Genomic DNA, 13,920 nt, shown 5'->3' with positions numbered 1-13,920 from the left:
AAATTGCGTTAATGAAACGATTCGTTCGCGAACGAGTCACTTATACTGATCAATTCGTTCGCGAATGATTCATCAAAAATTGAGTAAATGAATCGATTCTTTTGAGAACGAGTCACTTATACGAATCAATTCGTTCGAGAACGATTCATCAAAAATTGCGTTAATGAAACGATTTGTTCGCGAACGAGTCACTTATACGAATCAATTCGTTCGCGAATGATTCTCCTGGAAATCAATCAGTTTGTCCGATCGTCAAGTGGTTGTGAATGATTCGATTCGATTTGGTTCATTTCGCTTGAAAAGAGATGAATTTCTATACAACAGTTTCACAAAAACCGAATCAATCGTCAATTAATTGATCCGTTTGCAAATGATTCACCAAGAAATAAATCAATTTATGTGAATCAATTCGTTCGTAAAAGATTTTTATTTGAAGAAAAGTCGGTCTTCTCACGCTAAATTCTGTGAGTGTTTTTTTTTAGGTATGTTGTTCTGATTTTTTTTTTAACTGATTCAAAAAATTTTCTGCTGATTGGACTATTTTTTTTGGAAATTTATTTCAGTTTTTCAAATTGTGATCGGGGGGGGGGGGGGGTTATTATATGTAGAATCCAAAAATTATTATAGATATTCGAACTCATTGTGAGTTCAACTTCTTGCGGTAATCAACTGCCGATCGAGATTGATTAAAAAGCCTTGTGGAGCGAGTTGACATTGCTGAAGAAAAGTCAACTTTGGTGGCCGCTCCAGATCGGCTCAAAAATGATCGCTATCAATTTGGTTGCTCGATTTCTCCATACGAATGGATTTTCAGATGTATATACAAATGAGCCATCTCCCCTATTTTTAAAAATTCGTCAAAAATCGAAGAATCAACTTCGGAAGCTCTCAAAATTTGGTTCTGAGGTGTGGAAGATATACTTTCTCAGTGAGCCAAGTTTAGGATAAATCGGAGTTAATGAGTTGGAGGTACTTTTGTTAAATGAAAGGTAACTTAAAAAGTTGAAAAAATTTGTGAATCGTTGAAAGAAAAATTGAAAAAACATTCAAAAGTACACCACTCAGCTAAATATCCAGTGCTGTATTTTGTTTTTTGTTCTCTAATACATTTTCAAGGATTCAAATTTGAAACATTTTCTATAAAAATAGAGGTAAAAAGCTGAAATTCAGTTCATACCCAATTTTAATCCACAAGAAAAGACAAAATGAAATTTTTGAAGAAAAAATTGTTTAAAAAATTGTTTTCAATGAAATTGCCTTGCTTACGAAGATGTCAATGTACATTATGTTCGAAGTTCAATACAGAAAATTTGTTTGTGGACTACCCTAATTTCTGAGCCCCACCTCCATTCCTCCCCAGAATGAATTGATGGACCATTTGATCACTGGGGAAGATTTTGGATTTGAACTCTCACAAATTGATTTTGAAAATTTTTTCTTAGATTTTAACCCCTTTTTTTGACAATTTTTTGACGCAGGAAAATCTACGAAGGCTCCAGAACGACTCAAAATTACCCCCAAGCTATTTTTAAGTTGAAAATAGGGTATGAAAAAATTTCAGTTTTCAGTCCCAATTTGATTATGTTTTGATTTTTTTCATGGAAAATGTGACAATTTTTTTTAATGCACCAAAAATTAAACTCCAGAAAGGGTTCGTCTTGGAGTAGAATGACTGTGGTATAGATACTTACCACTTTGAGTACATCTCACTGGCAAAGTTTCATTCTGATTGGCGAATATTAATTTTGACACCCCCTCGACAATTACATTTATTCAAATTTCCACTTGGGTAGCTCATACCCAGGGCACTGAGAATTTACAGAATAATAGTCTATATTTACTCATTCATTAAAATATGAAAATAATTTCAACCAATTCAGATGCATTCGCAATTTTTTCTGTTAAAATAGAAACATTACCTAATTATAATTTTTTTTTTCAATTTTCACAGGGTTACACCAAACCTCGCGAATACATTGTGACCGAATGGCCTTTGAAGCATACTCCAGGAGAGTTTTGGTCTCTAGTATACGATTACGAGTGTTCAGCCGTCGTTGTTTTATGTTTACCACCAAAAGATTCGGTATTATAAAGTGTTTAATAACTATTTTATATACTCTTGTGTATGTAAAGCGAAGTTACCAAGTATTTAAAACTTGGTAATTAGATTTCTACGCTTTTAACAGGCGCGCTGTAACGTAAAGCGATGAGGTTGACTCCTTTTATGAAATATATTCCACAAACATAAAGCTTTATAACTTGGAGTACAGCGTATAGTTCAGCAGTGTAATCTCTCAACTCATCTTTTTTTCTTATACTCTCTTTCTCTTTCTATCCTTCATCGTTTTCCAAAAATATAAATCTGTTTTTGAGAAGTAACTCTTCTCTATTATGCTACCAATACCTATACATACGTATCTACCTACCTACCTACCTACGTTTTAGAGTGAATTTATCGTCAATTATGAATATGTATTTTGTTCGCAAAATTTTATATCCCAGGTGGCGATGGAAACGAATTCTAATTCCGAGAAATTATTTAAAACGAGTTCGGCTCGTAGGTATACGTTGTACCTACTATTGAAGTTTGGAAATAATATTTATATTTAATACCGTTGAAGCTTCAACCAAATAAAATATAATTGAATAATCCGTCACGTCGTTTTAATGGCACGAATCCATCTTAAATATAATCTTAACCTAAAGCAATATGGGTATTTAATAAAATATTTTGATTAACGACGCGGCACCTAGTCAATTTTAAATCAGGTGGTTTTAATTATTTATTATTCTTTCGATTGAGAATATTTTTCATGGGAAAAAACATTGGACATGCTGAGTTGAAAATTCAATTAATTCTCAAAATTGAACAAAAAATCTCATAATTTAAAAAAAAAAAACGTGAACTGAGAACCAAAGCTGACTGATTTTTTGTAAGCCGGAGCAAAAAAATTCTGCTCCGGACCGGACCATTATTGGAACAAAAAAAAACTAAATCTGATTGAACAAAAAAATGTGCGGTGCAAAATATTTTAGTGTTCCAAGAGCGAAGCAGAATCTGGACCATTTATTTTTTTTAAATCGGGAGCGAAAACGTAGAGAAAAACAAATTAATTTTGGAAGCCCGCCGGAGCTAAGACCAGCGCGAAATGTTTTTCACTTCGTAACTTTAAATTTTGAATTAACAATAAACATCTTCAACTGCAAATTAATCAAAAACGAACAAATTTTCCTTGATTTTATATGAAGGTACCTCAAGTTTGATGACAAATTAAAATAATAAAACGAATCTCTTCCTAACAACAAATAAGTAATACCTACGTCGCTTTGTTTAAATTCCGAATTATATTTCGTTAGGTACCTATAACATTAAAAACAATATTCTTTACTCGATTTTTTCATTTTACATTAATTTCCAACTTGTTAAATTGTACTAGAGTTTTTATAATTTAATTTCGACGTCGTTTTATTAATAATGACGTTATTGTACAAATGACAAAACAAATTAGCAAAACAGTAAGCGCTATAAAATCTGCAAATAGGAAAGAAAAAAGAAAGAAAGAAAAAGTCCGCTTTAAAAGTAAAACTAATTATAAAATCAAATACCTACGCGAAAACTTTTTTCCGGAAAAAATAATTTTCGCTTCCTTATCGACATGTCGGTGCCCATTATCAATAAAAACTTGCCAGCATTCTCTAAGTAAAAAAAAAAAGGGGGAGAAATATACGATACGATCTTTTTTTCCCCCTTTGAAAAATTCTAAGAATATAAGAAGACGTAAATACATGTACAATGAACGAAATAAAAAATATGTTTTCTTATGATTTCAGCAACAATATCCTCCATTTTGGCCGGAAGGAAGACACTCGAAAAAATACGGTCCAGTATTCACGATAGATCATATATCGCATAATCATTACAGCAATATAAAAACTTGGCTATTTCGTATTAATAAAAAAGTACGTATGCTTTTAGAAGAAAAAAGAATAACAAATTAACTTGTATGTAGAAAGCTTGAGTAGGTATATATTCATATTCCCCTTAGTTTTTTTTTTTTTTTTTTGTTCTTCATGTTCTTTAAAATTATCTAGTTTTGCTGTTTTAATATTTGATATTTCAAAATCTGCTATACAAGTATGACTTTATTTTTACCTACCTATGCCTATGGTAGGTAATTTAGATGGAGTGCTTGTGTATTTGATTTGTAGTTTGGTGCATTGTAGAAATAAATGTAGTTTATGTATACCTATAGGTAGTTTGATATACGTAGGAGTAGGTATACATAATAACATTCCTTAGAAATGTGTTTTACTTATAAAATGTATTTTGTGATCATAGAATTTTGACGATAGATAAAGTAGGTATCTATTTTGCAGTCCCCTATAGCGATGGTTAAATATAAAACGATACTGTATAGGTACACTTATGAAGTAAAAGTGAAGTAGAGTTTTGTCTAATCCATTTTTTGATCGCTTGCCAATCTTACATTCGTGCAAACTGCACCGTATTTTACAAACATATTTGAAGATGCTAAGTATCTTGTCTAGGTACCTGAAGACTTATATGTGTGTATTGTTTAATTGTTTAATCATAATTTTAGTCTAACAAGGGAATGTTTCGATTTCCAAACTAGCCAGCGATTGACTTCATTCAATGTTTGTTATAAAAGAATTGGCGAATAGGTACTTGTATGATTAATAAATTTATAATACCGATCGTAATATAGGAATGTCAATGTCAAAGTCTCAAACATGCCAATTTAATAATGAGTGAAATCTGTTAGTTTAAGAGAGTTGAAACAGCTTAATTCATTTGTGGCTGCAAATTATTCAAGACTTTTCCATCGAATTTGACTTTTTGTGTTACTTTACTCGATCCAAAACTCTTAGTTGAAAAATATTTTCTAAATAATCAATTAGGTGGAATAGAAGTGTTGAAATGCCAAATTTTTAAATGCAATAGCTCTAAACTTGTATTTCTCAATATTTTTTTACACATTTTTGCAGTTAAAATTTTCAAATTTATAAGTATTTCTTGGAAAACATTTGAATAAAAAATTAATAAAATTGTACTAAATACCTACCTTGTTGATTTGTTCATGAAAAAAAAAAAAAAAAAAAAAAAACATTGAAAATAATTATGCATTTGAAAAAATGAAATATTGAATTTTTCAAAATTACTTACTTCAAATTATTTTATGGTTCCAAATCATACTTCAATATTTTGCTAAAATATCAGAAAACTATAGCATGATTCAAACATTGAAAAATACTTACAGCAAAAAATGCAAAAGATTGAGAAAAATGGAAAAAAGCATTTTTAAATTTAAAAAAAACTTGCAATTAAAAACATCTCTCCCTCCCCTCCTCCTTCCCCCAAAAAAATTGGTATTTTGTCAACATATTTGGTAAATCAGAGAAAAACATAAGAAGATGAAACAAAATAAAATTGAAGTATTTTCGAAACAACATAAAAATTGAGAAGAAAAACAGTGGCATTTTTCTGATGTCAACTTCTAAACAATTGATAGAAAATTATGAAAAATTGTTCATAAAAATTCGACGAATTGTTTATAGAAAATTAGAAATTTCATTAAGTATGTTAAAAAAAGGAAAAATATAAAAAAATTGGAATTTTGAAACATTGAAGCTTTTTCCCCCTAATATTGAAAAAAAATGAAGAAATTGAAAAATTGTTTCTAAAAAAACGGAGATAGAGAAGATTTTTTCAAGATAAAAAAAATGATTTGCGATATCACTATATTTGTCAACGCTTCAAAACTGAAAAATACTGCAGAAATAAGAACCTCCCTCCCCCCTCCCAAAATAATTTCAAGTTTTTCAACGTTTCTTTTAAAAACACAGAAAAATTACAACCCAGAGGACAATGATTGAATCAGATCCAACTGAATCTGGGGAACTTCCAAATCTAATAAAGATCTGATTTAATATGATCAATCAAAACATTGTATACTGACCAGCTTATGAGATCTGGTCAGGTCAAATTTGATCAAACGTAATCAGATCCACTCATTTTCCTCTGGGAATTCTACTCTGTGCGTTCATAATATCAAAAAACTTCAGTACTTTTTAAATGTTTGTAGAAAAAAAATAACAAATTCCCAAAAAATGGCTAAAAAATTGAGATTTTTCCAAAAAATAAAAAATGAAAAAAATAACACTTTATTTTATGCTCTAGAAATGTTTTGTTACTCAACAAAAAATATCAAAGAATTGTATCTACCTGTTGAATATTACAAAAAATTGACTGGCCTTTCTCTCAAACTCAATTCCTTAATGTTAAAATTCCAAAAACTTGAAGCCTGTTTCTTGACTTTTCAAAGAAATTCAAATTTTTAAATTCTGTTGGGGCTTGTTAAGGATTATACAAATAATTGGATTTTTATGAATTTAAAAAAAAATTCAAATCCGGTTCATTCTCAATTAAAAATTGATCTAATGAGAATCGTGGAAACTGAAAAAACATTGGTTTTTTTATTCCATTAATTTTAATTTCCCAAATCAATTGTCAATGGTTTCGTGAAATGAGAAAAAATGAAACCCAATTTTTTTGGGTGGTTGGGGGGGGGGGGGGTGTTTGTATTTGCAAAATTATCACACCGATAAGAAAAATATCTTAAATTGATTGGTCGGGGTCATCGTTTTTTATTGGAGTCGTAAATTTTTGGATTTCTATAAAACTATAGGTACCATACGTTCTTTTGAAAAATTCTCCAATACAGTAGGTAGGTAATAAACTTGATGTTGAACCATTCTCTTCATATGTAGTAAAATATAGGTAGGTATCAGGTAGTCTTAACTATAGCAATGGTGCAGTCTGACAATAGAGATAGATTTACTTAATTGTTTTGTAGGCTAATGCATGTTGAATGTTTGTAAATAATGCGCTTTTTTTTGCCTATTGCATGTTGCCATGTTCTATTGACGCAGGATAGTGAAATTTTACACAGGAAATCTGTACAAGGCTTAGACAAAAATAGAAAAGTAAGGCTCGTTTGTAAATAAGTTGAAACTCTTTGCTGCGCGGTAACACGAGGTATTAGCCTACTATTTTTATTTGAATTTTTGGATAAAATTAACCGATTGCTTTAACCTCGCGATAAAAATAAAATTTACAAAAAAGTTCAAGATTTATGCTGAAGTTCATGTGTGCGAGAGCTTTCGTAATAACAAAACCTAACCCATTCAAGAGCTATATGAAAACTCTATTTCATTTTTATTTGTATTGTATACCTACCTATTCGTTTCAAGTGTTGGAAAAACTTGTACGGTTTTGTATGAAAAAAATGCACACTTTGATACTGATGGCAAATTTGTTTCGCTATAGTGGTCTGCGACGCGAATAATTCCGCTTATAACGGTGTCGCTTCATGTGGCATACTCGTATATACATATTTATTCACGTCCGTCGTCTTGTCTGGGGTGTCGTATTGTATCCATACAATAAATCTTGTATGTATCTGGAATTTTCAATGTCGAATATCTAAATTATTTTGTTTACAGATTGTATCCTTGACCGAATTAATGGCCGGAGTTAAAGCACCCCCGAGAACCGTTCAATTGTTCCAATTGACCTGTTGGCCAATGGGTCATCGAGTACCAACTTCTACGAATTCTTTGGTCGAATTGATGAACATGGTGGAACGATGGCGACAACGAACAGATTATGGGCCTGTGGTGGTTGTTTCACAGTAAGTTGAACGTTTTTGAGGGGGGGTTTCCAGCAGTTTTGAATAATAATTTACCATTTACGTGACGATGATGTGATTTTCAGTGATGGTAGAGGAAGATGCGGGGTATATTGTGCTGCAAATGCTTGCATTGAGCAAGTCATTCAACATGGCGAAGTTGATATTTTTCAAGCTGTGAAAACTGTTCGAAGACATAGGCCACAGTTGATTGAAAACATGGTGAATTAAATTCCTATACTGATCTTATTAAATAACATCATTATATATTGCGATGGAGTGAGATGTACCTACCTATTTTATCTTAGTTGGTGAAATAATTCAATAAATTGGTATCAAGTACCAGCTCAGATCAGGGCTGTCGAGAGCTATTGCGGGCACGGAACAAATTATAAGAAGTTTTTTGTGAGGGAAGTGGGGAGCCAGGTTCAACTAATTTGCCAATTGATGTGAGGGAAAATACCAATTTGACCGATTGATATCATATTCATATGACTTATAGAAATTTTCATTTTCTGTTTTGGATTTTAGGGGGCCCAAATGTGAATTTTTTATTTAAAAACAAAAAAAATTGGCACACGAGTGAAGCAAGGGAGAAAGTTTTTGAAAATTTTATTTCGAAAAGCCTACAAACGATGTTTTTTTTATGCAAGGAGTTTATTTTTTGGATTTTAGAATATGAGGATTTGAAATATTTTTTTTTAGGATGTTGATTTTGAAAAAGAAAAGAGAAGACGCGTCCAAAAAGGGGCGAAAATTTTTGAAAATTTGTATGTATTTCGAGACGCATAAAAACGATGCTTTTTATGCGAAACGAAAAGTTTGTTTTTTCATTTCATAACTTTAAAAGTTGAATGATATTTTTTTAGAAATTTCAATTTTGAAAAAAAAAGTGAGGGCAATAGCATTTAAAAATTCGTGTTTTGAGAAGTAAAAGAACCGATTTCTTTTCAGAGTTGAAAACCGTTTGAATTTGAATTGGTGGTGATGGATGGTGGTTTTTATTACAGGGAACAGGGACTTTGAAAATAAGTAGGTACCTACATAGTTCCAGGTTCTGGTTCCCAAAAGGTTCTTAAATGTAGTTTAAAGTCTTTTTTCATCGTTCCAAAAGGTATAACTTTCAGGTTATTGCTCCAAAGTGGATTTCAACTGTTTACCAATTCGAACTGTTCTAGTTGTTCTGGTTGTTCCTTCAATTTCGCTTTTGGTGTTCTTCTAGAATTTTCAAAGATAAAAAAAAACGCGATTTCAAATGGTTCCAAATCCAATTCCAAAATATAGCAAAACATTTAAAAATTAAAAAATAATTTTTTACCTATATTTTGCTCATTTTGTCTAAAAAAAAAAAACTCGAATCCTGGTTTCACTTTAGTTTAAAAAAAGAAATTGAGGGGTTTCATGGAAAAGGGGCCTTAGTCATTTTTTTTTGTTTTTTTCTGATTTTTACAATTCTGAATACCTAAGTACAATATGTACATATTAAACATTATTTTTTTTTTATCAATTCCACCATATTCAGTGATATTGAAGTGTTCTTTCATGGAAAAAAAACGAATTGGAAAACGTTTTTGCTTACAGAAACAATTTTTAAGTCGATTTAAACTTGTAAAAATCAGTGAAAAAAGTTGACTAAGACCCCTTTTCCATGAAGCTCCTCAATTTCAATGGTAAGGGAACTGAAAAGAATCGATTCATGAGAAGAGTTTTGATGGTTCTTCTTGAATTGAAATCTTGTTCTGGTTCTTGTGATGGTTATTCTTCTCCTCAAAAAGTCAATCGATACACCAAATGGCTTTAAAATTTTTTCCAACTCATTTTTTATTTGGTCCGGTTCTTTTGGGATTTTTCTTTTCCAAATTTTCAAACGACTCTGGTGGTTCTGGTTACCGTTTCAGCCGACCAAAAAATGAGGGGTGGTGGTGGTTCGAAACGATTTTCAACGCTGTTTCTTTCATCACTGCAGGCCCTTCTTTTGTCTAACTCGGGGCAAACTGCTCTCTTTGCCCCCTCTCTCGACCCATACTTCTTTCCAGCATGTCAAGCATAGGGCGAAGTCTTCAAAAATACCCAAGGTTCCAAACTGGAACACACCAATTTGGGAAAAATGATGTGTAATTGGTCAAGTGGGTCCTCAACAAGCACTAATCTCGAGTTTGTGTTTTTTTTTGTTTTTAATTTGAAAATCGGAATTTTGAAAAAGCCTCTGGAGGCTCCAAAATGACTTGAAACTATATACCTACCTCCAGTCGACTCAGCATGTTGAAATTGAGATGCAGAGTGATCGAATGGACCTTTCCAATTTCATTTGGTGAAATTTTATTGAAATTTATAAGTTTTAAAAATCTGCTGGAGGCTCCTGAACTGCTCAAAACTATTCTAAACCGTTTCCAAACAATTTGACGGGTCAAAAATCTCCAATTTCAGTTTCATAGGTCATTTCTAGAGCTGGGATTTCTATGCCTTAAATATTTTTCTATGGACTACAAAAAGTGCATATTTGATAAGATCTCCACGAATCATGAAATTTCCTGATGAATGAGCCCAATATCATTTTGCTTATTTTACATATTATTCTGACTAACAAAATTAGCATGAAAATGATTCGAAATTGAGAAAATTGGATAAAATGTCAAAATTTATCTGAAAATTACCCAAAAATACAAAAATTGCCAAAATAGGCCTTCTAAAAAAAGTTTTATAAAACACAGCGAAAATATGAAAAAATTAATTGAAAGTTGAAATTGTCAAAAAAATCAGTGAAATTGACTTATGCTTTAAGGCGGATCGTGAAAAAAAATCAGAAGGATTTTGACCAAATTCGATGCAAATCTTCATTTAAAGTTGAAAGTTAAGGCTCAGAAAAAAATTTAGCACGGAGAGTGTCGTTCAAAGGGAGATAAATGAGTCCTCAAAGAGAGGGCATTTTCGATCAAATACATAGTGGTTTTTTTGCTCTAGCTTTTACTCAACTTGAGATAATAGTAAGTAGGTATAGAGGAAAGATTTTCTCATCAATGAAGCCATTGAGAGCAAATTATAAGGTAAACATGGGTGCGAAGGTGCGATTTCATCAACAAAAAATTTGTCACGTGATTCGAGATTCGAATACGAAATCTACTAAAATTCCTGCTTTTTGTGTTGAATTGACAAAAATTATTGCTCTTTTGGTCAGAATTTAAAAAGCTTGCTTCTTTGGTGAAAAAAATGGAAAAAATCCAGCTGAGGAAAACCCTGCATATTTCTGTATATTTGAGCATTTTCTGGTACCTATTTTTTTTTTGCATATTAATGGTAATTTTACAAAAATTGGGCTTTTTAAGACTTTTTTTTGTTAAAAAAATCGCGACACTGCTAAAATGTCATCAAGAAAAATTTTTCCTTGAATAATTTTATAAATAGGTATGTTTTGTTTTACCTATTTTTTTTTTTTTTTTTTTTTTAATGTAGGTACTTTTGAAGTTTTGATCACTGGGGTTATTTTGTTTTGAATTCAATTTCAAAAAGCCTTTATTGCGTGTATACATCATAATATAAAAAGATAACTAATACATAATATGCAACACCATTTACACATTGAGGTCCTTATAAAAGGACGAAGGCTTTACCCAGTCTTTCCCATTCAAGCCTGTCTTGCGCGACCCTATGAAAGAGACTGTTTCTCAGCATGTTAGAGATACTATCTCTCCACCTTGCCCGTTGCTTTCCCGCTTTTCTTTTCCCAAAAGGTTGCCAAAAGGTTAATTTTTTTGCCCAGCTTTTGTCTTTTTTTCTTGCCAAATGTCCCGCCCAATCCCATTTCAACTTTTTTATCACTTTGAGTACATCTAGATTTGACTTTAATGAGTTTTTTATGCTTGAAGTTTTTATTCTATTCATTTTTTTTACATTCAAAATTGAGCGTTCCATTGAATTTTGCATTACCCTAAGTTTGTTTTCATATTTTTTTGTAAGTGTCCAGGTTTGAGCACCATAGGTGACAGCAGGTACCACACAGGCATTGAAAATTTCGCTCTTCGATTTTTTACTGAAAGGCCCTTTAAATACTCTCCTCAGAGACCAATACTTGCTCCATCCTATTTTTATTCTCCTCTCGATTTCCCTACTTTTGCCACTCTCTAGATCAATTAACTGCCCCAGGTACACGATGTTATCCACCATCTCTATTTTTCTATTATCTATTTCTATTGGATCGGAAGTCCCCTTCATTAGCATTTTTGTTTTAGAAAAATTAATTTTTAAGCCTGCCAGCCCCCCTGCTGTCCTGAGTTCCTTCAACATTTTTATTGCTTCATCCCTGCTTTCTGCTACCAAGACCAAATCATCTGCAAAGCGAAGGTTGCTCAAAAATTCTCCCTCTATTTTTAACCCCCTATTTTCCCATTCTAGATTTCTAAAAACTTCTTCCAGCAATGCAATAAATAAGATTGTTGACAGAGGATCCCCCTGCTTTACACCATTATTAATTTTGAAGTATTCCCCTTCTTGATCTGTTATAATTCTAGCGTAAGTATCTTTATACAGCTTTGCAATGATATTGACTATTCTAGGTGGAATGGCTTGGTTTAGCAGAGCAGTAATAATAAAGTTGTGATCTACAGAATCGAAAGCTTTTTCAAAATCAACAAAAATTAAGACCAAATTTAACTGATATTCGTTACATTTTTCAATGAGTTGGTTTATTGCTTGCAAGTGGTAAACCTAACAGTTTCCATATTTTTCAGCTTGAAAAATATTTTTCAGGGAGAAATACCTACGTCACTCAAACTGAAATTTTTGCATATTTTTTGCATACCTATTTTGAGTAAAAAAAATTGCAAAAAATACCTATTGCATTATTTTCATTATATTTCTGCACAAAATCCCAGCTCTGGTCATTTCAGTAAAATTTTATTTTTAATTTTTCTCATTTTTGGGCCAATTTAATTTTTTAAAGTTTACCAAAAATCAAAAAGTGCACTTGGGCACGTGAAATTTCTGGTGATGATATATCTTTGTATATGATCTTTCAATCTAGCTTTGTGCGGCTCAAAAGTTTTTGTGCGAGTTGTGATATAGGTAGCTGCCTCGTCAGCATTACCGCAATAGAAATATTTGACCCAAATGTCCCTGAACACTCCATCAAAGCTCATTTATAAAAACTTCACTTAGTAGATATTCTCAATTTATTATTACCTATGATGTTCTTTTATTTTCCAGACGGAATACAAATATTGCTACGATTTGGTGCTACATTACGTCCTACACTATTTGGATAAAGACTTGAAGGAGAAAAAATGAGAATGTGAGATACAGAACCAATGGTTCTCGCAAGTCGGTCGCGGCAAAAACCTACCCCTCACACCTGAAGACGAAACCACATGTACAGGTGAGCTGGATTCGTCAGCTGGTCCAATGAAACCATTCATCGCCGAAGCTCCGGTACCATCTCCGGGCAAATACGTAGTCACGAAGAAATTCGACATCACCGATAGTCCCTGTTCGCTGATTTCCTTCCCACGTCCAACTCTGCTATCAACCAGCGGCAGATGTTTCACCATTGACAAACTAACCAAGACGGATAAACCTATTCGAACTTTGCAACGTAACCAAACAGTGCTAACTCCGGGAACAAAATCTTTATCAAATGAGAAACTAAAGACCAGAAAATTACTAAAAGCTTATTCTAGAAAAACCAATCCTCCTTTGTCGATGTACGACGAAGGTTTTATACGTTACGTGAACGAATTAGATTCATATTTTAAACAATCCGAGCTTAGACATCAGAGTAGTCTCGATGTGGTCGATTCCCTTCCTGACAACGAGCAGATGACACTGACGTCTGCCTCGTTTGAAAATCCAACCAATAGATTATCGTTACGAAGGAAGAAATTCTTATGGAATCAGACGACCTCGAAATCGACGGCGATACCGCAAATTTCGCTCAACTCGTTCGATGTGTCTTCGACTGATCTCGATATGTTGGAGGTATCGATGAAAACTTCATCGGATAACGCTTCCCATTACGCTACACCCGACCAAGAGGTATCTTTCATTACAGCTCCGGATACTCAATCGTTATGCGTAACTCCGGATGCTGCTACCATGTCCGATTTATCATGTTACCTAACTGCCGATCAGAATTCCAGCCTTGAGACTGACACGTTCATCTACGAGATTGCTCACGAAAGTCGCCACGATAGTCAAGAAACGCTGTTCAACGAATCATTCG

At 32.6% G+C, this 13,920-nt stretch overlaps 1 protein-coding gene across 2 annotated transcripts in view; it reads left to right on the top strand.

Moving 5' to 3' along the window:
• The window catches only part of Ptp36E (protein tyrosine phosphatase 36E), a 166,281-nt gene extending 153,234 nt beyond the window's left edge, over nt 1-13,047 (top strand). The window contains exons 12-17 of one of the 2 annotated variants that reach the window (XM_065369414.1): nt 1,952-2,083; nt 3,832-3,960; nt 6,952-7,005; nt 7,525-7,712; nt 7,796-7,931; nt 12,909-13,047. In XM_065369414.1, the coding sequence (XP_065225486.1) occupies nt 1,952-2,083; nt 3,832-3,960; nt 6,952-7,005; nt 7,525-7,712; nt 7,796-7,931; nt 12,909-12,989 (720 nt within the window). In that variant the 3' untranslated portion in view covers nt 12,990-13,047. The remainder of the gene's footprint in view (nt 1-1,951; nt 2,084-3,831; nt 3,961-6,951; nt 7,006-7,524; nt 7,713-7,795; nt 7,932-12,908) is intronic. The other variant, XM_065369415.1, reaches the window with a different exon arrangement.
• Nucleotides 13,048-13,920: the final 873 nt, after the last annotated feature.

This window comes from Planococcus citri, chromosome 5 (genome assembly GCF_950023065.1).
Source record: "Planococcus citri chromosome 5, ihPlaCitr1.1, whole genome shotgun sequence".
NCBI classification, from domain to species: Eukaryota; Metazoa; Arthropoda; class Insecta; order Hemiptera; family Pseudococcidae; genus Planococcus; species Planococcus citri.
This window is presented reverse-complemented; position numbering and strand designations above follow the sequence as displayed.